This window comes from Babylonia areolata, chromosome 26 (assembly GCF_041734735.1).
Source record: "Babylonia areolata isolate BAREFJ2019XMU chromosome 26, ASM4173473v1, whole genome shotgun sequence".
Taxonomy (NCBI): Eukaryota; Metazoa; Mollusca; class Gastropoda; order Neogastropoda; family Buccinidae; genus Babylonia; species Babylonia areolata.
In genome coordinates, this window is record NC_134901.1 from 22,897,239 (window position 1) to 22,924,826 (window position 27,588).

Genomic DNA, 27,588 nt, shown 5'->3' on the forward strand with positions numbered 1-27,588 from the left:
ATAATTCTGATGACGGAAGCTAAAGGTTGGGTCATTCAGACACCCACTGGACATCCGAGGGGTCTGTGTAGAGGAGAAGAGAGGACTGGCCGTACTGAGTGAGTTAAAGAAACCTGGTAAAAGTAGAATGTACACACTCAGTCCTAAAATATGCCTACTTTACACTGAATCGCAGGTTGACTGTAATGATGGTAATAATCTTATGACCATTTCAGATATAAGCATGTTGTTTTGTTACTGATAATGAATCAGTGATAGATATTGAAATGTTTGCCATTGTCTTACAGTGATAATGATACATGTCAACCACTCTGGAACGGGCATATTTTTTTAATGGAAAAATCATAAAATTAAAAACCATTGACAGTGTCAGATGTTAGGGCCTTGGTTTGTGTGTTATATATTGGGGTGTGAGGATGGTGAAGGGGGGTGCAAAATAAAGGGGGGCACCTTTTCTGATGGGTGAACAAACCTGACAGTGAACGGTTGTGTGTTCCTGATAATTTTTGAACATTTCAGTTTGTTCATTTTCAACAACAAAAATTTAACATAATCTGTTCCTAACATTTTGGGATGGCCATGTATTCATTGTGTGGTGTGTGTTGGCAGGTATCCAGATGAGCTGGCTTGGCAGATTGACCTGTCTCGCAAAGCTGTCCGCAGCCAGGAATTCCTGAACAAGCTCCACCTGTTCCTCGTATCTGAAACAGAAACAGTGTGTATTATTTTGGTCTCCAGGATCACATCTCTAGGCTTGAATGATACAATCGTTTATTTATATTTATTTATTTTATCTATTTTGCTGCCTCATTATCTGTATCGTTCCTGTGGCATTACTCCCACACTGCTCATTCCGAGTTCCCCATACACCGTCACACTTGTGTTCGCCTGCCACCACAGTCCCAGCATGGCTAGTCCACAGACAACTGTTGGTGATTGGTCATGAGAAGGCCACACACCAGAGGAGACCCAGCACTGCTGCAGATTCATTTTGATGGCATTCGGTAGTCATTGTCTTTTCTGATCCAAATAGTCCCCCTACACACACACACACACACACTGTTCATGTCCGTTTGTGGAACTACCATTAATATCTGACTACAAAGTGTACTCGGGGTGAACACACACACACGCACTCATGCACATACACACACACACAATCACACACACACACGCGCGCGCATTCACACATGCTCACGCACGCACATTAGGCATCTTGTTGCTGAAAGTGTTGAGGTACAGTTTATGTGCATGGTGCTTGTGGACAGCATATTTTTGCGTGCTAACTTACATTATGCATGCATGTGTCACAATGTTGTGTGTGTATGTGTGTGTGTGTGTGCCACCAGGGCAACATTAGCAGACAGGAAGCTGTGAGTATGATCCCTCCCCTCGTCCTCAATGTTCAGTCAAACAGCAAGGTGAGTGATGAAATACTTTTTATTATTAAAGAATATTTTTATGTTTTTATATATTTTGTAATCACAGTACACTGCACATTTTATAGGGACACTAAAAAGATTAAAAGATATGTGTATGATATAAATACTGATGAGGAAATAAAACAATGTTCTGTATATCTAAAACTCAAGGGCAGTCACCATACACTTCCACCTTTGACATATATAGGTGCACACAGGCACACGCACACACACACACACACAGAGTTTGAACATATGCAGTCCTGCACACATAAGCACACGAATCCATGTCACTCACACACACACACACACATACACATGTTATTCATAATGATGTATATTCACATGCATGTATTGTAAGTGTACACATTGACACAATATAAGTAACCAAAAGAATGAATAATCCCCCTTCTGTCCCCATCCTGTTCAAAATCCTCAGCATTCTCTCCCCTCACTGTCGTCCCATTTCATAGTGATTTCATGAAATGCTTTGTACATATAATTATATATATGTATATACATTATATACAATTATATACAATTGTATTTCTATACAGTTATATAAATTGACAAACAAAATGCCCTTTTCACAGCTGTTTCAAAACTAAAGATGAAACATATTCAAGCAATTTTGGCAGTATGCATTACAGTATTCATAATTATCTCATTCATGTTGTTATAAATTCAGAAAGAGAAAATGAAGAGAGAAAAAAAGATGAATTTGCACAAAAACAAAGGAAGACCGTGCATGTGGAATCTGCTGTGTCCAGATTCTTTTCGAGTGCACATGTACTCAAGCAGAACAAACTGCTTTACTGTCAAGTTTAGTGATTTAAACTTGACATGGACTGAGTGAGACTGTATCAGTATCAGTAGCTCAAGGAGGCCTCACTGCGTTCAGTCAAATCCATCTACACTACACCACATCTGCCAAGCAGATGCCTGACCAGCAGCGTAACCCAGTGCGCTTAGTCAGGCCTTGAGAATAAAAAGTTCAATATATTTTTTTTCTTTAATAATAATAATTAATTTAATTAAAGATAAAATAAATAACAATAAATAAAATGAAATAAAGTAAAAATAACAAAAATTAAATAATGAAAAATAATGATAAAATAAAGTTGTTGTTTTTTTTAATAAATAAATAAATAAATTAAATTAAATTATGATAATAATAATCTTTATTTTTAAAAGGTAAATAAATAAATAAATAAAATAAGATAGCAAATAGAAAATGAATAACAATAAGAATAAAATAAAATAAATAAAGTAAAAATAACAAAATTAAAATTTGTTTTTTTAAAAGAAGAAAAAAAAAAGCACGTGATTTAATTTACTTGCATTCAAACAGCACACTGAAAAAAATGTTTCTACTGAAAGCAGACCAGGACCTGTTTCTGTTGTGTCCATATTGAAGGCTGAGAACAGACATGCCAAACCATCTCAAATTTTTGTGTATTTGTTCAGGAAAAATCAACAATAATGTCACCGCATTATGAAAAATATGTGTCTGTTCAGGAGGAGGTGGGGACCTGTCCACAGTTGATTTTTTCAGACCATCACAGTGGCAGTTTCTTTTCAAAACCGTCATGTTCACATACTAAGTGTAAGAAAAGATATTGCATGTTTTCTAACAGATGACCAGGACTTGACTCTGTTCTTTAACGATCATTTACATTTTGAAGGGGGTGGTGTTGCTGGTTTTTGCATGCAAAGATCAACACATATACAAAAAAAATACACACACACACACACAAAAAACCAGTGTCACCTGAGAAAATGCATCATCCATATGTGTTCTGCCACAGGTTCTTGACATGTGTGCTGCTCCCGGATCCAAGACAGCTCAGCTGATTGAGTATCTCCACAAGGATGAGAACCAGGTGCCAGGTGAGCTGGGGCTCCTGTCAGCAGGGCTGAATTTGCTCTGTGTTAAGAAGAACTGTCTTAAGCCTATGGAATCATTGAATTAGCGAGAACTTAACGTTAAGCAGACTTAGCGCTGCCAGGATCGTTCATCATGGTATTAGTCACTTTAGCAAACTCAGCACTGCAAATATCGTTCATCATGGTTTCAGTCACTTAAGCAAACTCAGCACTGCAAATATCGTTCATCATGGTTTCAGTCACTTAAACAAACTTAGCACTGCTAAGATTGTTCATCATGGTATCAGTCACTTAAGCAAACTTAGCACTGCTAAGATCGTTCATCATGGTATCAGTCACTTAACCCTTTCGCTGCCAGGAAAATAAAATTTAATTGAAATCTATTTGCCAGGGTTTTTTCACAAAAAAAGGGTATTAATTTTCCAAAAATTCTGTGCTCTTTGTTATTGGAGAAAGACCCATAAAAGTATATATTTTCTGAAAGGTAAATGAATAAAGAATACAAAACACATGCTGTTTTCCCATTTTATATATTTTTAGTGACATGCTGTTGTTTTGAAATCAGTGTTTTGTTTTTTGTCACATTTTCAACTTGTTCATTACAAACATTAGTCAGGTAATTTGCACAAAAACATCATATTTTCTGGACAAATGGATATCTGCAAACACAAAATCATACTAGAACAACCACAATATATATATATTTTTTAAGAGATAGATACACAATACATTGTGACTTCTCCAAGTGATAAGATGGATGTGAGGCCACGCCCCCTCAGTCTCCATCCCCCTCCTCCTCACCCCTCTCACACGGTCACTTGATTCAGTTCTCATCAGACCGCGTTGGCTGCGTGCCAAGAATATCGCTCTGCTGCTAATTCGGTCATCTGTCGACTGCTAACATCTGTACAGCCGGCATCACTCACTGACAGTCGCATCTTGGCCACTCTCTTGATTGCTCCCTTTATTTTCTATCAGATCGTCCTATAAATGTTCATCACTATATTCTCCTTCGAATTTACGCTTCAATGCTTTCTGAGCATCAGCTAAAGAAAGAAATCTTGGTTGATTTAGTTCGTCACGATCGCATGTCTTGAACATGGCGTCAGTCCGACATTTTGTTGAGCGAGCGAGGAGAGAAGTCAGGCAAACACTTGGACAGTGACCCAACCAAAACGTTCAAATAAAGGACTGCTTCATGACGTAGATGGGGTTTCTAGCTATGAATAGAATCTAGAGAGATTCCACAGGCTAAAGCTACCACTATTTTTGTCAACGAAGTGAATGCAAACCAGGGAAAAGTCAGAATATTTCGATGACGAGTTATCTCGTCATTGTGGCAGCGAAGCATACATGCTTGCCATGACGAGTTATCTCGTCATGCAGGCAGCCTAGGGGTTAAGCAAACTTAGCACTGCTAAGATCGTTCATCATGGTATCAGTCACTTAAGCAGACTTAGCACTGCAAATACCGTTCATCATGGTATCAGTCACTTAAACAAACTTAGCGCTGCTAAGATCGTTCATCATGGTATCAGTCACTTAAGCAGACTTAGCACTGCAAATACCGTTCATCATGGTATCAGTCACTTAAACAAACTTAGCGCTACAAAGGTCGTTCGTCATGGTATCAGTCACTTAAACAAACTTAGCGCTGCAAAGGTCGTTCATCATGGTATCAGTCACTTAAGCAGACTTAGCACTGCTAAGATCGTTCATCATGGTATCAGTCACTTAACTCATTCTATTCCAGGTACAAGTTAACTCATACCATGATTACTTCCCCTGTGGACCAGGCATGAGTATTCTCATACCAACATACTATTCTTATTTCGTTTAATCTTGCTTGGTACAGTTGGCGTTGTAAATTGAACTGATTATGGATTCTGGAAGTATGAAAACGGAAGTGTCGTTAAAATGATAAAATCAACAATTCTCCATCAATTTTCGCTGTTTTGGTAAAGCACCCTACTTTTTACTGCAGTGGTCTCATGTAGTGCTAGTCCATGGGGAGTGGTAGCAGGCATGTAGCTGTGGGGTAGAATGGGTTATGCAAACTTTGCGCTACTAAAATTGTTCATCATGGTTTCAAGATACTCCCAACCCTTAAAATCCCCCCCCTCCCCCAACCCCCCCTCACTCCCCCCAACCCCCCCATCCCCCTCCCTCCATCTATCCCCAAGAAAGTTGTGTACGATGGCTGTGCTGTTTTGAACAGAGGGCTTTGTGGTGGCCAACGACAAGGAGAACAAGCGGTGCTACCTGATGGTGCACCAGGTGAAACGTCTGGCCAGCCCCTGCTGCATGATTGTCAACCATGACGCCTCCATCTTCCCCAAGCTGCGCTGCTCCCCTGACGTGAGCTAGCTCCTTCTCTGTCTGTCCGTCTGTCTGTCTGCCTGCCTCTTCCTCTGTCTGTCTGCCTCTGCGTCTGCCTGTCTCCCTCTGTCTGTCTCTTTGTCTGCCTCTGTCTTGTCTGCCTCGGTCTCTTTGTCTGCCTCTTTCCGTCTGTCTCTTTGTCTGCCTCTGTCTGTCTCCCTCTGTCTGTCTCTTTTTCTGCCTCTGTCTCTTTGTCCGCTTCTATCTGTCTGTGTCTGTCTGTCTCCCTCTGTCTGTCTGCCTCTGCCTCTATCTGTCTGTCTGCCACCCTCTGTCTGTCTCTTTGCCTCTGTCTGCCTCTGTCTCTTTGTCTGCTTCTGTCTGTCTCCCTCTGTCTGTCTCTTTGTCTGCCTCTGTCTGTCAGCCTCGGTCTCTTTGTCTGCTTCTATCTATCTGTCTCCGTCTGTCTCTCTGTCTGCCTCTGCTTCTTATTGTTTCTGAAGTCTGTCTTTTTTGTGTGTGTTTATTCCTCATCTTCAGTTTTGTGTATTTCTTATTTTGAGTGATAGAGAAATATGATTTTAAAATGAAATTTAATGTCTAATAAAAATAAAAAAATTTAGAAATCAAAGGGGGTGGATGGGGTATCTTTATGTGTATGTTGTGTGTGGGAGGGGGGAAGTGATAAAGGAGGAGATGTTCAAGAACTGGTGTGTGTGTGTGTGTGTGTTGGAGTAGTAGGTGAGGGATGGGGGTCGGGGTGGGGCTAGTGAACAAAGTACCTTTTTTTTTCCCCCCCTCAAGGCCTGACTAAACGTGTTGGGTTGCTCTGCTGGTTAGGCATCTGCTTAGTAGATGTGGTGTAACGTATATATGGATTTGTCCAAATCTGTGAAGCCTTCTTGAGTAACTGAACTGAACTGAACTGTTTAGTGTGTGCTTGAGGGTATGTTTGGAGAGTTGATGAGAATGAAAATGAGAAAGTATGGAGCATGAGCCGAAGAACAGGGGAAGGGGGAGGGGGTCTCATAGAACTGTGGAGCAAATTTCCTTGATAATGATATGTATGACAAAATTAAAGAAATTTTTTTTTTTAAATCAGTAATTACAGGTGAGTGAATGTGTGTGTGTGTGTGTGTTTCGAGCTTGTGCATGTATATGCGTGTGCGTATGAGATCATGCATATATATATATATATATATATATATATATGTATGTATGTGTGTGTGTGTGTGTGTGTGTGTGTGTGTGTGTGTGTGCTCAAACAAGCATGGGTGTGGGTGAGATGATTATTACTTGTACATGTGTTTGATTATTTGTTGTACCTGTATTGCAGGAGGACAAACAAGAACACATGCTGTTTGACAGAGTTCTGGCTGATGTGCCATGCAGGTCAGTGGGCACCCACAACAAGGCGATATGTGCTTGTGTTCATCATGCAGGTGCACACACGCAAACACACATGCACAATCATGTGTGCATAAGCTCACGAACACACACACACACAGTCATTTGCATGTGCATACACACATAGGATACATACACACACCATCATACATGCACACACACAGAGATACAACCATGCATATGGGTGCACATACACAATAATGCATGTGCACAGACAGTACACACACATGATAATGCGTGTGTACAGACACACACATATTCATGCATGTGCATGTAAACACACATACATATGCACACACACACATACAAACACACAGTGACACACACACACACAACTATTCATGTTCACACACAAACAAGCTCAATTTAGAACAAATTTGTTTCGAACCATTAAGACTTGATTGCATTTGAACTGATGAAGAATGGTTAATGTGGTCTGAATAAAATTATATTTTATAGCATTGTTTATTTCCTTTATTATGATCATGAATCAGTCAAATGCAGATCAGTGTGGGCTGTTTAAGAATTTTCCATTGTCCAGCACACAGCTTTTGGTTTCATAGACACTCGTTTCTCTCCACACCGACCCTCTTCCACTGCCAATGTTACCAGTTTTGTTGTTATTGAACAGCAGGAATCACATGTGAGCCGTGAAGTCTTTGCTTATTATTAAGAGTAGTATCTGCAGTTTGAGTGTGCCGGAAGCAAACTTTTTTCTTCCTGTTTCAGCGGAGATGGCACAATGAGAAAGAACATTGACATCTGGAAAAAGTGGCATCCTGCTATGGGAAACTCATTGCATGGGTACGTTCAGAACACTTTTCTGTCTGCTGGGCATGATTTTATCATTCTTATTATTATTTCTATGACATTTCTTCGTAGTACAGTAGACACATAGAAAGAAAATATGCATGCACAATCTCATTCACACCAACATACAACAAAATAAACAAACAAAAGAGCATTTCAGAATGAAGACACACAGTGCCTGGATGTTTGGGAAAATGAAGAAAGGAGTAACTGGGCGTGGTTTAGGCCCTTCCCATGGGTGTAAACCATGGTAGTACTAGAAATGAAGATATGTGTTTTATATACTGGTTTTTTTGTTGTTGTTAATGAGGGAGGAGGGAGAATGAAGTTGTTGGGTTTGTTTGGGGGTTTTTTTATTTAGAAAGAACAAAAAGTTGTTCCTGCATCTGTGTTTTTACCCTGCCATGGAGGCAGCCATACTCCATTTTAGCGGATGTATCCCTATCAGTTGTAGGCAGTTCTGAAGTGTTGTGGAGTGTGGATTATTATTCTTTACTTGGCACAACACAGGCTGCAGCTGAAGATCCTGAAGCGTGGGGTGGAGCTGCTGGAGGTGGGGGGCCGCCTGGTGTACTCCACCTGCTCCATGCAGCCTGTGGAGGATGAGGCGGTCATCGCAGAGATGCTGCGTAAATGTGAAGGTCGGTTGTTGGTTGTTGGAGCTGTTCTGTCTGTCTGTTGGAGCTGTTCTATCCGTCTGTCTGCCTATCTGTCTATTCTGTAGTCATTGCCAAGATGCTGCGTAAATGGGAAGGTCGGTTGTTGGCTGTTGGAGCTGTTGTGTCTCTGTCTATCTGTTCCGTAGTCATCGCCGAGATGCTGCGCAAATGTGAAGGTTGGTTGGTTGTTGGAGCTGCTCTATCTATCTAATTGTCTATCTATCTTTCTATCTATCCCGTAGTCATTGCCAAGATGCTGCGTAGATTGAAGTTCGTTTGTTGACTGTTTGAGCTGTTCTGTCTGTCTATCTATCTGTCTGTCTAATTATCTATCTCTCTGGAAGTCATTGCCGAGATGCTGCGTAAATGTGAAGGTCAGTTGTTGGTTATTAGAGCTGTTCTATCTGTCTGTCCATCTGTCTGTCTGTTTGGTAGTCGTTGCCAAGATGCTGCGCAAATGTGAAATGTGAATTATAAAAATATGAATAAATAAATACTTTCCACAATCTGATCCGGCTTGGCTGTAAGCAACAATAATACATAAATAAGTAGATAAATAGACATATAAATGAATGAATGAAGGAATGAATTTACAGATGAATAGATAGACAAATAAATAGATATATGAATAAGTAAATAAACAAACAAATAAATACAAACAAAATAAACAAATGCATAACCAAATAAATAACTAAATATCTAATAGATGAATGAATGCATAAACAGATTAAGAAATGAATAGATAGATAGATAAACAAATAAATGGATAAACAAACAAATGAATCAAAGATGCATTGACACAGGGAGGGGGTGTTTCATTCCACAGGCACCATGAAGCTGGTGGACATCTCTTCCTACCTTCCTGGCTTCAAGACTGTGCCAGGACTCAGCCAGTGGAAGGTGGGTGGATTTCTTTTCTTTTTTTTCTTTTTTTCTTTTTTTTCTTTTTCTTTTCCTTTTCTTTTTTTTTTTTTTTTTTTTTCTTTTATATGCTTATTAACTCACTCAGTACGGCCAGTCCTCTCTTCTCCTCTACACAGACCCCTCGGATGTCCACTGGGTGTCTCAATGACCCAACCTTTAGCTTCCGCCGTCAGAATTGTGGTATTCTTTGTCAACATTCACCCCTTCAGTATAAAAGTCTTCCGCTTGCAATATTTTGATGATGGTAACTGGGGTGAAACGCTGTTAACGTCGTCTCTTTCGCCGTTCGTATGGAGAGAGTTAACTGAATTACAGGAGCAAGAGCCAAGTGGTAAAAGCATTGAACTTTCAATCTAGGGTTCCTGCGTTTGAATCTCCTGGTCATGGCACGTGCTGGGTTAAGGGTGGAGATTTTTCCGATCTCCCAGGTCAAGAAAGGTGCAGACCTGCTAGTGCCTGAACCTCCTTTGTTTTGTATATGCATGCAGAAGATCAAATATTGATTTGTGTCAGTTCTGTGGGTTATGGAGAAAAAAACAAACAAACAAAAGCACACACATACCCAGCATGCATACCCTTGAAAAGGGAGTATGCTTGCATGCATGGTGGGGTAAAAATGGTCATACACGTAAAACCTGCTTGTACATACATGTGAATGTAGGAATTGCAGCCTACAAACACAGAAGATGAAGAAAAAATATCTCCCCCCCCACCCCACCCCCAACACACACCCCCACCCCCTGAAATATGTACAGTGCTTAACGGAACCTCACACAGCTGTTTAGCTGTTTTCATGCCTGCATTACTGTTTCATGTATCTATGATGTGTGAGAAATATTTTTGATGCAGGAGATTTGAAAAGCAGTGAAACGCACATGTACACACACGCCCACCCACACACCAGAAAAAGACACACACCGGAAAAAGACACATGTCAACAAGAAAACAAACAAAGTCACACACTTTGTGTTTCGTCTGGATTTTTGTTGCTGTTGTTGAAACTTTGACAATTTGTTGTCATTACCTATAATGGTCTATTGACAAGTAGGGAGGGAGGGAGGGGGGGTGATGCATTAATTTGTTTAATACAAGCACAGCTTGAACACATTCTGCTTGTTCCAGCAGTACCTCTGAATACGACATTCTCACACAATCTTTTCAAAGTTCCTCAAAACTAAACAAAATAAAACAAACAATGAAAACATAAAGATAAAAAAGATTGAATAAATAAAATAAAAAGGGAATAACATAACCAAACATGACTACACATTCTATTGGAAAATTTTCGGTCTGTTCTGGAAAAGCTCTTAGATTGTGTCTGGTCACAAACAGGCACAATAACAGAGTGGTTAAAGCGTTGGACTTTCAATCTGAGGGTACTGGGTTCGAATCTCGGTAAGGGCACCTGGTGGGTAAAAGGTGGAGATTTTTCTGATCTCCCAGGTCAACATATGTGCAGACCTGCTAGTGTCTGAAACCCCTTCGTGTGTATACGCAAGCAGATCAAATTCACACATTAAAGATCCTGTAAACTATGTGAGCATTCGATGGGTTATGGAAACAAGAACATACCCAGCATGCACAGCCCCGAAAATGGAGTATGGCTGCCATCATGGCGGGGTAAAAAACGGTCATACACATAAAAGCCCACTCGTGTACATTCAAGTGAACATGGGAGTTGCAGCCCACGAAGGAAGAAGAAGAAGTTGGTCACATGTTCAGGAACCCTGACTGACGTAACGTAACGATGGACTGATTGAATGAATCTGCTGACAGCTGATGAACAAGCTGGGCCAGTGGGTGCCGGACTTTGAGAGTGTGCCGGAGAGGTTCAAGCAGCAGTACAACAAGTCCATGTTCCCCCCCACCCCTGAGGAGGCCAAGAGGTTCAACCTGCACCTGTGGTGAGTTGGTGACTGGTGTGTGTGTGGCTTTGTGTCATGACGACAATGATGATGATGATGATTTTGTTTGGGGTTTGTTTTTTTTTGTATTTCTTTTTATCACAACAGATTTCTCTGTGTGAAATTCAGGCTGCTCTCCCCAGGGAGAGCGCGTCACTACACTACAGCGCCACGCATTTTTTTTGTATTTTTTCCTGCGTGCAGTTTTATTTGTTTTTTCTATCGAAGTGGATTTTTCTACAGTTTTGCCAGGAACAACCCTTTTGTTGCTGTGGGTTCTTTTACGTGCACTAAGTGCATGCTGCACATGAGACCTTGGTTTATTGTCTCATCTGAATGACTAGCGTCCAGACCACCACTCAAGGTCTAGTGGAGGGGGAGAAAATATCGGCGGCTGAGCCGTGATTCGAATCAGCGCGCTCAGATTCTCTCACTTCCTAGGCGGACGCGTTACCTCTAGGCCATCACTCCACATGATGGTGATGATAACAACAGTAGCAACAAGAATTATGAGGATAATGATAATAATGATTATGATGATTGTAATAATGATAATGATGATGATGATTCTTTTTCTTCTTTGTTTTCTTCTTCTCATTATTATCATTATTATTATTATTAAGGTAATGATTATTGTGATAATAATGACAAAACAGCAATTATGATAATGATTCTAGTTATAACATGCAATGATTATTATGATAATAATGGCAAAACCACAATTATGATAATTTCTGTTTTCACTATCCCTGTAAGCACACAACACAAAGTCCCACCTTTATTTGGGGCGACAGATGTTGTTGTTTTTTATTGTGACTGCTGATAATGAAATTTCAGTGCAGCAGGTCTGTGTCAGCATCCCTTGTTGATGGCTGTTGTCATGAATAGTTCGAACAGTGTATGTTAACAGTGGAAATGAATAAACAAAGATGGAATTGAATCTGCCCCATTTTAGGGGTACAGGGTAGGGCTTCAAGGCCTGACAAGTGCATTGGCTTGATATGCTGATCAGGGTTTGGTGGTTGTTGTTTGGTGTTTTTTTTACAGATGTTGTCTCTGTCTCTCTGTGTCTCTGTCTCTGTATCTCTCTCCCTCTCTCTCTCTCCTCCTCCTCCTCTCCCTCCCCCCTCTCTCTCTCTCTCCTCTATCTCCCTCTCTTTCTCTCTGTTTGTCTCTCTCTCTCTCTCTCTCTCTCTCTCTCTCTCTCTCTCTCTCTCTCCTCTTTCCCCCTCTCTCTGTCTGTCTGTCTGTCTGTCTGTCTGTCTCTCTCTCTCTCTCTCTCTCTCTCTCTCTCTCTCTCTCTCTCTCTCTCTCTCTCTGTCTCTCTCTATTGTGTGTGTTTGTGTGTGTGTGTGAGGGCATGGTGTAAAGAAGCTTCCAGCTTATCCATTCTACCCTCAATAAAACATTTGTCATTCTCTCTCTCTCTCTCTCTCTCTCTCTCTCTCTCTCTCTCTGTGTGTGTGTGTGTGTGTGTGTGTGTGTACATAACATATGTATATGGATCAGTCAACTTGCTGTGGCATCTCACTGACACTGAAACTTAGGGATTTTGTGTAAAAAATTAATTACCGAAGAACAACTGACGCCAATGATGATTGTGGTTTTGTTGGTCGCTGACAACAGCCACAGGATCTTGCCACACCACCAGGACACTGGGGGGTTCTTTGTGGCCGCCCTGGAGAAAGTGGACCACCTGCCCTGGTCCAGAGAGGCACGGCTGGAGAGGGGTGAGTCTTCTGCTTCATCTTCTTCTTCTTCTTCTATGTTTTCTTCTTCTTCTTCTTCTTCTTCTGCTTCGTCGTTATCTTCTTCTTCTGCTTCTTCTTTTTCTTCTTCTTCTGCTTTTGCTTCTTCTTCTTCTTCTTCTGCTTCTTCTTCTTCTTCTTTTACTTCGTCTGCTTCATCGTTGTCTTCTTCTTCATCTGCTTCATCGTTGTCTTCTTCTTTTTCTTCTTCTTTTTCTTCTTCTTCTTCTTCTTCATCTGCTTCATCTTTGTCTTCTTCTTTTTCTTGTTCTTCTGCTTCTTTTTCTTCTTCTTCTTCTTCTTCTTCTTCTTCTTCTTCATCTGCTTCATCTTTGTCTTCTTCTTCTTCTCCTCCTTCTGCTTCTTCATTGTCTTCTTTGTCCTTGCCTTTGTCTTCTTCATCTTTGTCTTGGTCTTTGTCTTCTTCTTTGTCTTTGGTCTTCTTCTTTGTCATCGTCTTGGTCTTTGTCTTTGTCTTGGTCTACTTTTTCGTTGTCTTCTTTTCCATCCTTGCACTCGTCCTCCTCCTCTCCTCCTCCCTCTTCTTCCTCTTAATTCATGACCTGCAACTCCCACTTTCACTCAGACAGACCTGTGCACCCCTTGTATTTTTCCAGGTTTGTCCCGGGGAAAAAAAGAGAAGTACGGGAATCTGATTTCTTGAATCAAAATCCAATTTCTCAGCAATCTGGAATACAAAAAAATATTTTTTGTTCCCAACATGCATTGTGTCCGTATTGTATTCCATTGTATTGCAATTGTGTTGTGTTGTATTTGTGTTGTATTGCATTGTGTTGTATCGTATCGCATTACATTGTATTTGTGTTGTTTTGTATTGCACTGTATTTTTGTTGAATTGGATTGTTGTGTTGGGTTTTATTGTACTGTATTAGACTGTATCATATCATATAATATTGTATTTTATTGTATCATATTTTATTGTAATATGTTGTGTTGCTTTTTTTTGTCACAACAGATTTCTCAATGTGAAATTTGGGCTGTTCTGTCCCTGGGAGAGAGCGTTTTGTCTCAGTGCAGTGCAAGCCATTTCTTTTTGTTGTTGTTGTTCTGTCTGCAAGTGTATTTATTGATGGCTGCATGCATGCCCACATGCTCTAAGACATAGCTACATACACACACTAAGACAGACACATGTATTCAGTTGTATTCACACACACACACACACACACACACACACACAAGGATGCTTGCACACATGCGCACATGTACACACACACACACACACACACACACACACACACACACTCACACACACGTACACCATCCCTCATCCCCCGCACTTTAACTTCTCCCCCACCCCCCCACCCCCCACTTCCTCAAAACAAAACAAAAAAAATCATAAAAAGATATTTGAAAAAAAAAAAAAAAAAAAACAACCCACCAGATCTTTGTCCTTTACAGAAAAGGCCAGCAAAGCAGGAACGACACCAGCACAAACTGCCAGCAGTTTATCAGCACAGCCACAACCAGCCGCACCGCCGTCGCCACCAGCAGAATCAGCACCCGAAGAGGGCAGCGGCAGCAGCAGTGTGACAATGGCTGTGTCGTCATCATCAGCACAGAACAGTGGTGATGGTGGTGGTGGTGCTGCTGAATGTGGGAACTCCAGAAAACGTAAAGCAGAGTCTGAAGAAGGGTGAGTGTTGCGGTTACTGTCAGGGAGAGAAAGTAAAGTGTTTTTGTTGTTGTTGTTTTCTTTTATTTTTGTATTGTTTTTCTTTTGTTTCTTCGTCCACCCCGTTATCTCATCTGTAATGTTTCAGTGGCATTTGTCACACACCACTCATTTCACCTCTGCTAGGAATCGAACCCGCATCCTCCCATCTGTCAGTTTGCGATGCTAACCACTTTGCCACTGTGGTTGGTGCCACACACATTTTTATGGTGCTTACACTGTGATTCTGTTGATGATGATGATGGACAGATGCCAAATAACTCACTCTTGTGTGTGTTTGTGAGATTGTGTGTGTGTGTTTGTTCGTGTGTTTGTGTGTGAGATTGTGTGTTTGTGAGATTGTGTGTGTGTTTGAGTGTGAGATTGTGTGTATGTGTGTGTGGACTGAGCATGTATTTGTGTGTAGAATGTGTTTTGATGCATGCATGCAGAATATTCATGTGTGTATGTACCTGTGTGCAAACGTGAGTTTCAGTCTCTTGTGTGTTGGTATCTGTGTAGTCCTCAGCCAAAGAAGAGAGATCTGAAGGGGTACAAGGAAGATCCGTTCCTCTTTCTGGAACCAGACGATCCTGTGTATCCGGCCATCAGGTGAGGTCCCTAGATGCTTTCTGACTATACATGTGTCTGGCCCTAAAACCTGCTTCTTTCCGAAATGAACCCCCCCACCCCCCAACCCCCTTCGTCTTCCATGTCTGCAGTTTCTCTAGCTTTCTGTGTACATGTATTTATGTTTTATCTTTCCATTGCTCTGAATCTGAGTGCACCTCATCCCCTTTCACTCACTGTCTTTTACACGTCACCAACATCTCACACCCAGGAAGATAGTTGAATGTTTCAGTTTCAGTTTCTCAAGGAGACGTCACTGGGTTTTGACAGATCTGTATATGCTACACCACATCTGCTATCCAGAAGCCTGACCGGCAGCATTCAGTACTCCACTAACCTAGTGCTCTAGTCAGGCCCTGAGTGTGTGCATATTTGTCATTTTTGTCATGGTGCCTCCTTATATCGGGTGTTGGATTTTTTGACATGCTGTTTTGAATTTGACAATACTCACATAATTTGCGTCCGAACTTTTAGATATTTTGCAGGCTTGTTGATGATACCTTAAGGTTACTGTGTGAACATTTTCATTGGATTCGGTTTCTCTATCACTGAGAAAATACTTCTCAAAAAGCGGTTCACTTTTGGGGGGACACCCGTTATATATATATGTGTGTGTGTATGTGTTTAGATTATAATACTCTCTTTAAGATTTATTCCCAGAAATGCTGAGAAAAACTTGATGTTTTTTCGGTTAACAGTGACTTCTCGTTGCATGAAGCGTTACACTGTATGGGTCAGTTGACTGTGCCACAGAGATTTCTACGGTCTTGCGGAGGGGTTCCCCATCGACCAGCTTCTGTACCGGTCGGAGAAGGGGCCCAAACGGGCACTGTACTTTGTCAACAAGGCCATCCGTCAGATCGTCACCTGCAACGAGGGCAGAGTTCGTGTGAGTACTGGTCACATGGCCACAAAGGGTTGGGGGGTTGTTTGTGTGAGTGTGGGGTGGGTTTTTTTTGTCTGTTTTTTTTTTTTTTTTTTTTTTTTTTTTTTTTTTTTTGCTTGCTTGCTTTGAAGTATTTTAGGGTGTACTTATTTATGAAAATGACGATAATGATGCAAAATGACGCTCACACCTGCTAGGCTGGGAGCTTGTTACATTTACAACAACAAAAATTTACATTTATATATGGATTTGCATGCATCAGATACACCATACACGAACAAGTGTACTGATTGATTGATATGGATGCTTACATAGTGCCTATCCTTGGTCAAAGACCAAGCTCTAATTGCTTTACAAACACAGGGTCATTTGCACAACAGGCTGCCTACCTGGGTAGGGCCAACTGATAGCTGCCACTGGGCGCTCATCATTCGTTTCCGGTGTCATTCAGTCAGATTTCAGGCATGCACACATACACACTCAGATAGACATGTAACATGGTGTACATGGTGTATATATGTTGTCTTCTTTTTGTGTGTATGTGTGTGTGTTCTTGTTTTGTTTTGTTTTGTTTCTTTTTTGACTGTTAGCGTTCATTATGTTCGGTCTGAAATCAAATTCTTCTGCACAAAGAATCTTTGACTGAAGGGGTAATCTGTCTATGGTGATCGGCACTCCTGTAACACTTACACACAGACAACCAAATCACAATGTTATTACACACTCAGATTGAAAATGCATTTTCAATGTACAATGTTGTGTTATCAATAATACAACATCTTTATCAGCCAGTTGAACACCAGAATATTGTCTTCGGTTACCTCTGCTGCAATTATAACATGATAATTGTAAGACATCACAGTTATAATAAATGAGGCACTGTGATCATTACAATCCACCGTAAGAAATTCAGTATACAAAGTTAAGAATTTGTAAAATATGACAGAAGATGCTTTTCTGAGTGCTGAAAATGTTGTAGCGTTTTTTTTCAATGACCCAGCTTTTAATGATAATAATAATAATGAACACATACTCAGCACTTTTTCTCGAATAAAGCACAAAGCGCTTGAAAAAGAAAAAGAAAAGAAGAAAATAAATCGATTAACACAAACTTCAAACAGACATCATGACACAACTCGCCCAACTCTCTTGCTCACACACGCATGCACACACACACACACACACACATAACCACAGATAGGTCCCAGTTTCGAACCGTTGTGAACAAAGATATCAAGACTGTCGAAATAGATGGGCAAAGAGATTCAAAGAACATTTGAAAGAGGCTGTGTGTGACGGGGGCAATAGCCGAGTGGTTAAAGTGTTGGACTGTCAATCTGAGGGTCCCAGGTTCGAATCACGGTGACGGCGCCTGGTGGGTAAAGGATGGAGATTTTTACGATCTCCCAGGTCAACATATGTGCATACCTGCTAGTGCCTGAACCCCCTTCGTGTGTATATGCAAGCAGAAGATCAAATACTCACGTTAAAGATCCTGTAATCCATGTCAGCGTTCGGTGGGTTGTGGAAACAAAAACATACCCAGCATGTACACCCTGAAAACGGAGTATGGCTGCCTACATGGCGGGGTAAAAACAGTCATACACGTAAAAGCCCACTTGTGTGCATACAAGTGAACATGGGAGTTGCAGCCCACGAACGCAGAAGAAGAAGAAGAAAGAGGCTGTGAAAGTGGAGTGCCTGATGTTAAATGGAAGACTATTCCAGATGGTTGAACCCTGAAAGGAAAGAGTACGTTGAATTCCGTATGGCTCTATCTTTAGCATTGAAACAAAAAGGAAAACTTTGTTTTTGTCAGTGATGAAACACACAGCAGTGAAGTATTCCATTTACATTCAAAAATGAATTAATAATTTTAAAAACTTGGATCCAAAAAGGTGGTTGTTGTTGTTTTATGTTTTTTTACTGAAATCATGTTGCGATCTGTGTAACAAATGAAAAGCCAACGTTCAAAATTCTTTGCTCTTCATTCAGGTTCCCTATGGTTTAGTTTAAACTTTTTTGGCTTTTTTTTTTTGTTGGGTTTTTTTTTTTTTGTTTGTTTGTTTATTTAAAGTTTTGTGATTTAAAATCTTTATGAATGCTGCCTCTATCCTGTTTTTCTGTTGTTGTTTTATTCTGTTGATGCTCCCACTCCTGTCACACTGATGTTAGAATGACGTGTTTCCATGTGTGGTGGTGGGGGTGGTGGTGTGTGTGTGTGTGTGTGCGTCTCTGTGTGTATGTGTGTGTGTCTGTGCGTGTGTATGTGTGTGTGTGTGTGCAGTTCATCAACATGGGAGTCAAGTTTGTCACCCGAAGTCCCTCCCCCTTAGTGACTGATTGTGACTTCCGCATCACGCAGGAGGTAGGTGCATGTGTGTGTGTGGCGTGTGTGTGTGTGTATGTGTGAGTGTGTGTGCTTGTGTGTGTGTGTGTGTGTGTGTGTTTCCTTCATTCTGTGTACATGCATGTTTGAGTGTGTCCGTGTGTATGTAGTATGTATGTGTTTATGTGAGAGTGTGTGTGTGTTAGTCTATCCTTCATTCTGTGTGTGCATGTTTGCATGCGTCCATGTGTGGGTGTATTTTGTGTGAGTGTGTAGGTGTGGGGTGGTTGTGTGTCTCTCCTTCATTCTATATATGCATGTTTGTGTGTGTCCATGTGTGTGTATGGTTATGTGTATGTATGTGTGTCTATGCTTGTGTGTGTTTATGTGAGTGTGTGTGTGTGTGTGTGTCTAACCTTCATTCTATGTATGCATGTTTGTGTGTGTCCATGGGTGTGTATGTATGTGTGTGTTTGTGTGTATCCATGTGTGTGCGTGTGTGTGTCCTTGATTCTATATATATATATGCATGTTTGTGTATGCCCGTGTGTGTGTAAATTTGTGTGTGTGTGTTTATGTGAGTGTTTGTGTGTGTGTGTGTGTGTCCTTCATTCTATGTACGCATGTTTGTGTGTGTAAATTTATGTGTATGTGTGTGTGTTCATGTGAGTGTGTTTGTGTGTGTGTGTATGTGAGTATGTGTGTCCATGTGTGTGTGTGTGTGTGTTTATCCTTCATTCTATATATGCATGTTTGTGTGTGTCCATGTGTGTGTGTATGTGTGTGTGTCCATGTGTGATTGTGTCTATCTTGCATTCTGTGTATGCATATGTGTCTGTGTGTGTCCATGCATTTGTGTCAATGCGTATGTGTGTGTGTGTGTGTGTGTCCATGTGTGATTGTGTCTATCTTCCATTCTGTGTATGTGTCTGTGTGTCCATGTGTTTGTGTCACTGTGTGTGTGTGTGTGTGTCCATGTGTGATTGTGTCTATCTTTCATTCTGTGTATGTGTCTGTGTGTCCATGTGTTTGTGTCACTGTGTGTGTGTGTGTGAGCAGTGTCTGGGGTCCCTGAGGGACATGTTCACCAAGCGAGTGGTGCCGGTCACCAGGGGCGACGCCGTCACTATATTCAGGGAGGAAAACCCCTTCCTCAACAAGATGCACGAGGACACACAGAAAGCACTGGGGGACATCTGTGAGTTTCCGTTTCAGTTTATCACTGAGGCGTCGCTGTCACCGCGATCGTACAAATCCATCCATATATACGCTACACCACATCTGCTAAACAGATGCCTGACCAGCAGCATAACCCAACGCGCTTGTCATGCCTTGAGTGCATGTTCATATATATTTGTGTGCCTGTCAGAGTGGATTTCTTTTTTACGTCATTTTGCCAGAGGATAGCAACACTCTCTTTGCCATGGGTTCTTTTTGAGTGCGGCAAGTGCGTGCTGCACACAGGACCTCGGTTTATCACCTCATCCGAAAGACTAGACGTTCAGTTTGATTTTCCAGTCAAACTTGGGAGAAAGGGTAAGAGCGGGATTCAGACCCACCACCCTCACGGACTCTCTGTATTGGCAGAATTAAAAAATAGTGCAGTTTTGTATTGTACACTTGGTAAACTTCACAACAGTACAAAGCAATCACATTGATGTGATGGGTGTTTCATTATTTCACACTATAAACACATAAGAAGCCTGTTGTCTATCAAATCTATGTTAAATCGCATTGATTTATCATTATTCCATTTCACATTGACTTTAGTCTTAGACATATGGTCATTTATCTTCCCATTGTGTAACTCTATTTTTAATCAAGTTTTTATCCGTTTTTAGAAAACAAAGGTTTGGAGAATTACAGATGTAGATATACATTTTGACAAACGATGTTGTAAGGTCAAACAAAAAATCAGTTTGAATTAGTCCTACAATAGCAAAAATCACATTATTTTGTAACTTTTTTTTTTGATTGTTGTTGTTTTTTTTGCATTTGAACATGGAACAGCTTTTCCAGAGCAAATCACAAGCTTTGCTATGCACAGTGTAACAACAACAACAACAACAAAATGCATCATTGAATCTCCTGCATCTTACACCTGCATATCAGTTACACCCCCATTGCATTCAAAACAAGTAGCAATGATCCTGTTTACTTGCAACCATTTCAGTTTGGCATCTCTTATTTATAATATTTTTTCTTTTTCTTTTTTTTTTTTTTTTTTTTTCAATTAAACTGTGGTATTTGTTGTGCTCAGGTCCTGGCAGTGTGGTGTTTCTTTACCGACCAACAGAGAGGTGAGTAAGAAGGGAAAAAAGAAGAGCAAGATCTGCTTTGTTTGTGCTGTATGACTCCCATGCTCACTTGTATGAAACCTTTTGAAACTTCATGTCGACGGGCACAATAGCCGAGTGGTTAAAGCGTTGGTCGCGGGTTCGAATCGCGAGATTTTTCCAATCTCCCAGGTCAGCATATGTGCAGACCTGCTAGTGCCTGAACCCCCTTCGTGTGTATATGCAAGCAGAAGATCAAATATGCCTGTTAAAGATCCTGTAATCCATGTCAGCGTTCGGTGGGTTATGGAAACAAGAACATACCCAGCATGCACACCCCCGAAATGGAGTATGGCTGCCTACATGGCGGGGTAAAAACGGTCATACACGTAAAAGCCCACTCGTGTGCATACGAGTGAACGCAGAAGAAGAAGAAGAAGAAACTTCGTGTCAATACAAGAACCTATGGTGAACGTTCTTTCTTCTTTCCTGCTCCTTACATCTGGAACAGCCTTCCTTATCATATCTGTGCATCTGATTCTATTTCTGCTTTTCACTCATCACAAAAAACTCATCATTTTAAAACCTATCTATAAGCACTCTCAGCTTCCTTGTTCTCGAACACCACCCATGTCAGCTCACTTTGGATGTATGTAGAGTGGGAGGGGGAGAGTGGGAGGGGGGCTGAGAAAGAGTGGTCATGAATGTTTTATGTAACTTGTAATATTTTTATTTCATGTAAAGCGCCCTGAGCTATTAGAGAGAAAGGGTGCTACATAAATGTACATTATTATTATTATTAGGCCCAACACTGAGCTTATATCACAGATTGACGTAAGTTTACATTTGGGCCAACAGTAAAGTGAGAGCTGTATTATCAATGGCTTCTCCAGTCAATGGGAAACCATTTACAGCTTAGTCTTTTTGTGAAAGACTATGACTCTCAAACTAGGAGGCAAAATTGCACTGGCTCTTAGTGCTGCAGCCTTGTGGGCTGGTTGGCCTTTGGGAACCATCCCAACGCCGACTGTCCTAAAACCCTCTTGGCCGAGAGAGTGGGGATGTACTTGGGCAAGACACTCTCCACTATAATCAAATTCTAGCCCAAATAGTCGGAACATCAGTTGCCTCCTCTGCTGTTTTGATGGTCATAGTCGGTCACGACTGACTATCATATATATATATATATATATATATATATATATATATATATATATTGTATACACAAGTGGGCTTTTACATGTATGACAGTTTTTACCCCAGCCATGTAGGCAGCCTTGCAGTCTTGCTCTGTGTTCAGGGGGATGATTGCCTGGTGTGTTTCTGTTTCCAAAACCCACCGATCACTGACATGGATTATGGAATCTTTAACATGCGTATTTGATCTTCTGCATATGTATGTCACACAAAGAGAGTTCAGGCACCAGCAGGTCTGCACGTCTGTTGACTTGGGAGATGGGAAAAATCTCCACCATTTAGTTAACCCACCATGCGCCATGACTGGGTTTTGAACCCAGGACCCTCAGATTGAAAGTCCAACACTTTAACTCTCTCCATACGAACGGCGAAAGAGACGACGTTAATAGCGTTTCAACCCAATAACCACCATCAAAATATTACCAGCGGAAGGTTCTTACACTGAAGAGGTGAATGTTGACAAAGAATACCACAATTAACCCAATAACCACCATCAAAATATTACCAGCGGAAGGTTCTTACACTGAAGAGATGAATGTTGACAAAGAATACCACAATTCTGATGACGGAAGCTAAAGGTTGGGTCATTGAGACACCCACTGGACATCCGAGGGGTCTGTGTAGAGGAGAAGAGAGGACTGGCCGTACTGAGTGAGTTAACCACTCAGCTGTTACGCCCATCACAAAAGCAAAATAGCTTGTGTGTGTGTATATGTTTTGTCTTTGGTTTTGTTGTTGTTGTTGTTTTTCTACAGGAGTTCAAAGAGAGTCTGCCTGTTCCAAAAATGAATTTTGTTTTAAACCTTTACTGTATTAGTGGAAACATTTCAGAGATAAATTTTATAAAAAATTAAATTTTGGAATAGATCCCAGTCCGTATATGGAACTTGAACCTGCGAACGTTCGCTTCCCAGTTAGAGTCAGTACCACTGGGCCACTGCTGGAGTGACCGTAAGAATTAATGGTGCTGTGCACAGGGTCCATACAGGTTATGGAAATTCATTGAATTTGAAAACTATAATTTTCCAGGGCTAGAAAGTCATGGAATTATAACCAAAGTCATGTGATCAGAAATAAAGCATTCAAAAACCACAAATGCCCACACTAATGGCAAAATGAAGAATATGTTATTTTTGTTATTTTTTGCTTTTTTTGTGTTTTTGTTGTTTTGGATCATTACCAAGTCAGAAGTGTACAGTGTCAGTATATGTGCAGTTAAAAGATTTCATCAAAAATACTTTGAGGACATTACCAGTTGTGTGCATTTGTGGTGTTAAACTCAAGACATAAGGCATGCATCACTTTATTATTATTGTGTGTTTCTAACTGCTCTGCAGTGCTCTCCTGAAAAGCATATTTGTTTTGTAAATTTCATCTTCCCATTTGGTTGTTTTGGTAACAACAAAAAAATGTATACTTTGAGAGGGAAAATAGTTACCAGGTAATCTGTTAGTCTTGAAGAAAATGTCTGAACATGGCATTGAAAAAAGTTTTGGAAAAGTCTTGATGAAATTTTGAACTTGTAAACCTGTGTGGGCTGTGTGAGAGGAAAAATAGTTACCAGGTAATATGTTAGTCATGAAGGAAATGTTTGAACATGGCATTGAAAAAAGTTTTGGAAAAAAAAAAGTTATGATGGAATTTTGAACTTGTAAACCTGTGTGGACCCTGTGAGAGGAAAAATAGTTACCAGGTAATATGTTAGTCATGAAGGAAATGTTTGAACATGGCACTGAAAAAAGTTTTGGAAAAAAAAAGTTATGATGGAATTTTGAACTTGCTGTGTGGACCCTGTGAGAGGAAAAATAGTTACCAGGTAATCTTTGGTAATGGAAATGTCTGAACACGGTGTAGAAAAGTTTTTAGAAAAGTCATGATCGAATTTTCAACCTGAAGTTTTACCTGTGTGGACCCTTTGAGAGGAAAAATAGTTACCAGGTAACCTGTAGTCATGGAGGAAATGTGCGCAGCGAACCTGAGCCAGCCTTTGAGATAGCGTTCTGTGGGTGGAGGGGCAAGCTGTCCGTGCAATGCTTGTGAGTTTTTCCTGTGTGGGCCCAGTGTTAGACAAAATAGTTACCAGGTAATCTGTTAGTCACGGAGGAAATGTGCGCAGCGAACCCGAGCCAGCCTTTGAGATAGTGTTCTGTGGGTGGAGGGGCAAGCTGTCCATGCAGTGCTTGTGAGTTTTTCCTGTGTGGGCCCAGTGTTAGACAAAATAGTTACCAGGTAATCTGTTAGTCACGGAGGAAGTGTCTGAACATGGCATGGAAAAGTTTTTGGGAAAAAAGTCATGATAGAATTTTGAACTTGTACGTTTTTCCTGTGTGCAGTGAACCTGAGCCGGCCTGTGAGATAGCGTTCTGTGGGTGGAGGGGCAAGATGTCCGTGCGATGCTTCGTGCCTCGCTTTGAGAGGGCCCACGCCCTGCGGCTGTTTGGTCAGGACTTGGAGCAGATCCGTGAGTAGTGTGTGTGTGTGTGTGGTATGTGTGTGTGTGTTGTAGTGGTGGTAGGGAAGAGGGCCAGGAGGAGGGGTGGGGGAGGGAGAATCGGGGGGGTGTGGGGGGGGGTAGATAGGGCTGAAGGTTGGTGGGTAGGGGGTTAATGGGTTGGGAGGAGTGTTGTGTGTGTATTGTGTGTGTTTGGAGGAGATCCTTGTGTGTGGAAGATCATTGTTTGTGTGTGTGAGTGTGTGTGCGTCGCTGTGCTTGTGTGTGTTTGTGTGAACAGTACACTCACACGCACACACATACACATAGTCATATGCATAAACACACACACACACACTAAACCACATACACATACAGCAACACTCATACACCACACTACACCACATACAAACACACCACGCCACACCACACCCTTAACCAGACATCCATGAAAGCAGATTTGTACAGGTGTGTTTTGAGGATGGATTTGAACTGAGATTTTCTTTCATACAGAAAAAAAAATGCTGTGACAATAAGTGACACAGTCGATATAATACAGTACAATACAATAAAATACTACACAATACAGTACAGTACAATGCAATGCAATGCAATATAATTCATTGCAACACAATTCAGTCCAATCCAATCCAGTCCAGTGTAATGCAGCACAGCACAATACAATGATATATATAATATGACACAACATAACAGATCACAACACAGTGCAATAAAGACAAGACAATACAGTACAACGCAATACAATACAATGCAATACAATACAATGCGATACAATGCAGTTTAATACAACACAATTGTTCAGTACAATACAGCAACAAAGCAATATGATTCAGGCCTGTGTCTTGCAGGAGCGGAGGTGTCCAAGATGAAAGCAGAGCGGAAAGAAAAGCTTGCAGCAGAAGCAGCAGCTGCTTCGGCCAGTGCCCCCGATGGTGACAACAATGACGACAACGTTCCCACACAAGATGCCGACGAAGAAAAGTCGCTCACTCTGGTGAAAGAAGAGTTAGAAGAAGAAGAGGAGGCAGAAATAAAAACTGAAGAAGCACTGCTGAAAGAGACAGAGGGTATGGAGGAAGGGGAGGAGGAGGAGGCTAAGGAGGCAGTAGAATAAATGGAGGGAGGAGGAGGAGGAGAAGAAGAAGGAAGAAGCAAAACCGAAAGGGTCTGATGGCTTAAGAAAACAACAGCAGTTCTTTGGTGCTTGTTTGTACGGTCAGGTTGTTCTCAAGGCAGGGATTCCACAGATTCATGGAAGCCTGGAAAAGTCTTGGAGTAAAATAGGAAGACAGTTTTCCAGGGCTGGAGAAGTCATGAAAATAAAGGTGTAAGGTCTTTGACAATGTAAGGTGTGGTAAAGTCTTGGAATTTTCATGCCTTTCACCAGACCGACAGAACTGGTTTTGCTTTCACTGAAAACAACAACAAAAAAACAGTTGAGTCCATACTTGTCTCCCATCTCTCTGTCACTGTTATTTTACAGTACATCTTTTCTTATCCATTCTTTCACCACCCCAAACTGCCCCCACCCCACCCTGCCCCCACACCCCTCCCTACCCCCCACACCTCTCCCAACACTCTCATTGTGTTCATTCTGTAGTTATTATGTTTGTGCATACTTGTAAGTATGTAAGTGTGTCTTAATTGGGTTTCTTTACATTGGGTTCTGAGAAAATGTAATGCAGGGTGTTGGAAAAAAAAAAAGACTAGAGTTTTGTTCACTCAGACTTTTGGAAACCCTGCCGATGTTCACAAGGGAAACTGCTATGTGTAAGTCAGTGGTTACTTGTCTCAAATTTAACTTTTTGTTTTAGCTCATCACTGCATGGAAAAAAAATGTGTCCATCCATAGTAAGTTCATAAAGAAAAAGAAAAAAAAAAGGTGGGTGAAGCAAGTGATTAAATGAATGACGTTATATCCCTTGATTCAGTTTGGATTGGTTTTTCAGGTCTGAAAATTGGTGTGTGTGTATGTGTGTGTGTGTGTGTGTGTTTTCAATGGTTGCGTTTTGAATTTAATGTCAGGTCATACTTGGTTTTGACATTTGAGTGCTGAGTACAACCTAAAGTTGTTGCAGATCTTTTGTCATGTTTTTATCATGCAAAGAAAACAAACAAACACACACACACACACACACACTGTTTTCATCATGTAAAAAAAAAAAAAAAAAAACACTAACAAACACACACACAAATATATAAAAAATATATTTTTTAAAAGTAAGAAAGAAAATAGACACTCACAAACACATTCATACACACACATTTTATGAGAATAAAATAGATACAAAAATAAAACCCACCTGCTAATGCCTCTCATTCCAAAAACTCAACAATAAAAAAAAAAAATGTCAAAAGAGGGCGCTAGCCAGCGGGACAAAGGGGAGGTTACCTACTTCCGGGAGGTTATCGGCCGTAGTTTCATTTTCACCGCATAGGCGGATAGTAATTTGCACAGGACAGGAATGTCAGACCCCTGCCGGAGTCTGCACTAGTTGGGTCACGGTAAGTATGTTATTTAAACGTAATTTTAGATAGAAAATTTCCTATAATGAGAACCAAAGCAAAAACAAAAAAAAAATGTATTTTCAGGTTTAGACACAAAACAAAAAGTTTAAAGCAGTAAATTGGGCCTTCAATTTAAAGGTGAAGTGTGTGTGTGACAAACGAGTAAGGGATAAAAATCATTCTGAGCAAAGAGTGAATTTTAAAAAAATTACTATCAGAATGAAAGAAAACGTGAAATGATGCCAAAGCTAAACATTAACCCTATGATGGCTGCCGACAAGTTAGCTTGTCAGTGAAAGACTTGCCTTACAGAGGTTACAGGTCAGGATTTGGTCACTGTTCTTCATTTGATGATGACTAATGATATGGACTGCATTACTTTTGTTCAGCAGAATCAGTTATGTCACTGATAAGAACACAAGAAGCGGCAACTGCATTTGAAACGCATGCATGCCACATTGATGGCATTTCACCTTGGTTCTGAAATCAAGGGGTTTTAAACAACAAACAAGGACAGTCATGTTGTGGGGGGCTATTGTTTGAGGGGCGTGGTGGC

At 40.9% G+C, this 27,588-nt stretch overlaps 1 protein-coding gene across 1 annotated transcript in view; it reads left to right on the plus strand.

Moving 5' to 3' along the window:
* Positions 1-26,398, plus strand: part of LOC143300526 (RNA cytosine-C(5)-methyltransferase NSUN2-like) — a 35,205-nt gene extending 8,807 nt beyond the window's left edge. The window contains exons 5-22 of the mRNA XM_076614265.1: positions 610-715; positions 1,350-1,421; positions 3,230-3,311; positions 5,527-5,666; positions 6,964-7,019; positions 7,764-7,838; positions 8,355-8,485; positions 9,330-9,403; positions 11,204-11,331; positions 12,958-13,061; positions 14,502-14,736; positions 15,277-15,366; positions 16,138-16,273; positions 18,558-18,638; positions 19,659-19,797; positions 20,860-20,899; positions 24,406-24,533; positions 25,373-26,398. Of these exons, the coding sequence (XP_076470380.1) occupies positions 610-715; positions 1,350-1,421; positions 3,230-3,311; positions 5,527-5,666; positions 6,964-7,019; positions 7,764-7,838; positions 8,355-8,485; positions 9,330-9,403; positions 11,204-11,331; positions 12,958-13,061; positions 14,502-14,736; positions 15,277-15,366; positions 16,138-16,273; positions 18,558-18,638; positions 19,659-19,797; positions 20,860-20,899; positions 24,406-24,533; positions 25,373-25,638 (2,083 nt within the window). The 3' untranslated portion in view covers positions 25,639-26,398. The remainder of the gene's footprint in view (positions 1-609; positions 716-1,349; positions 1,422-3,229; positions 3,312-5,526; positions 5,667-6,963; positions 7,020-7,763; positions 7,839-8,354; positions 8,486-9,329; positions 9,404-11,203; positions 11,332-12,957; positions 13,062-14,501; positions 14,737-15,276; positions 15,367-16,137; positions 16,274-18,557; positions 18,639-19,658; positions 19,798-20,859; positions 20,900-24,405; positions 24,534-25,372) is intronic.
* The last annotated feature ends 1,190 nt before the right edge of the window (positions 26,399-27,588 follow it).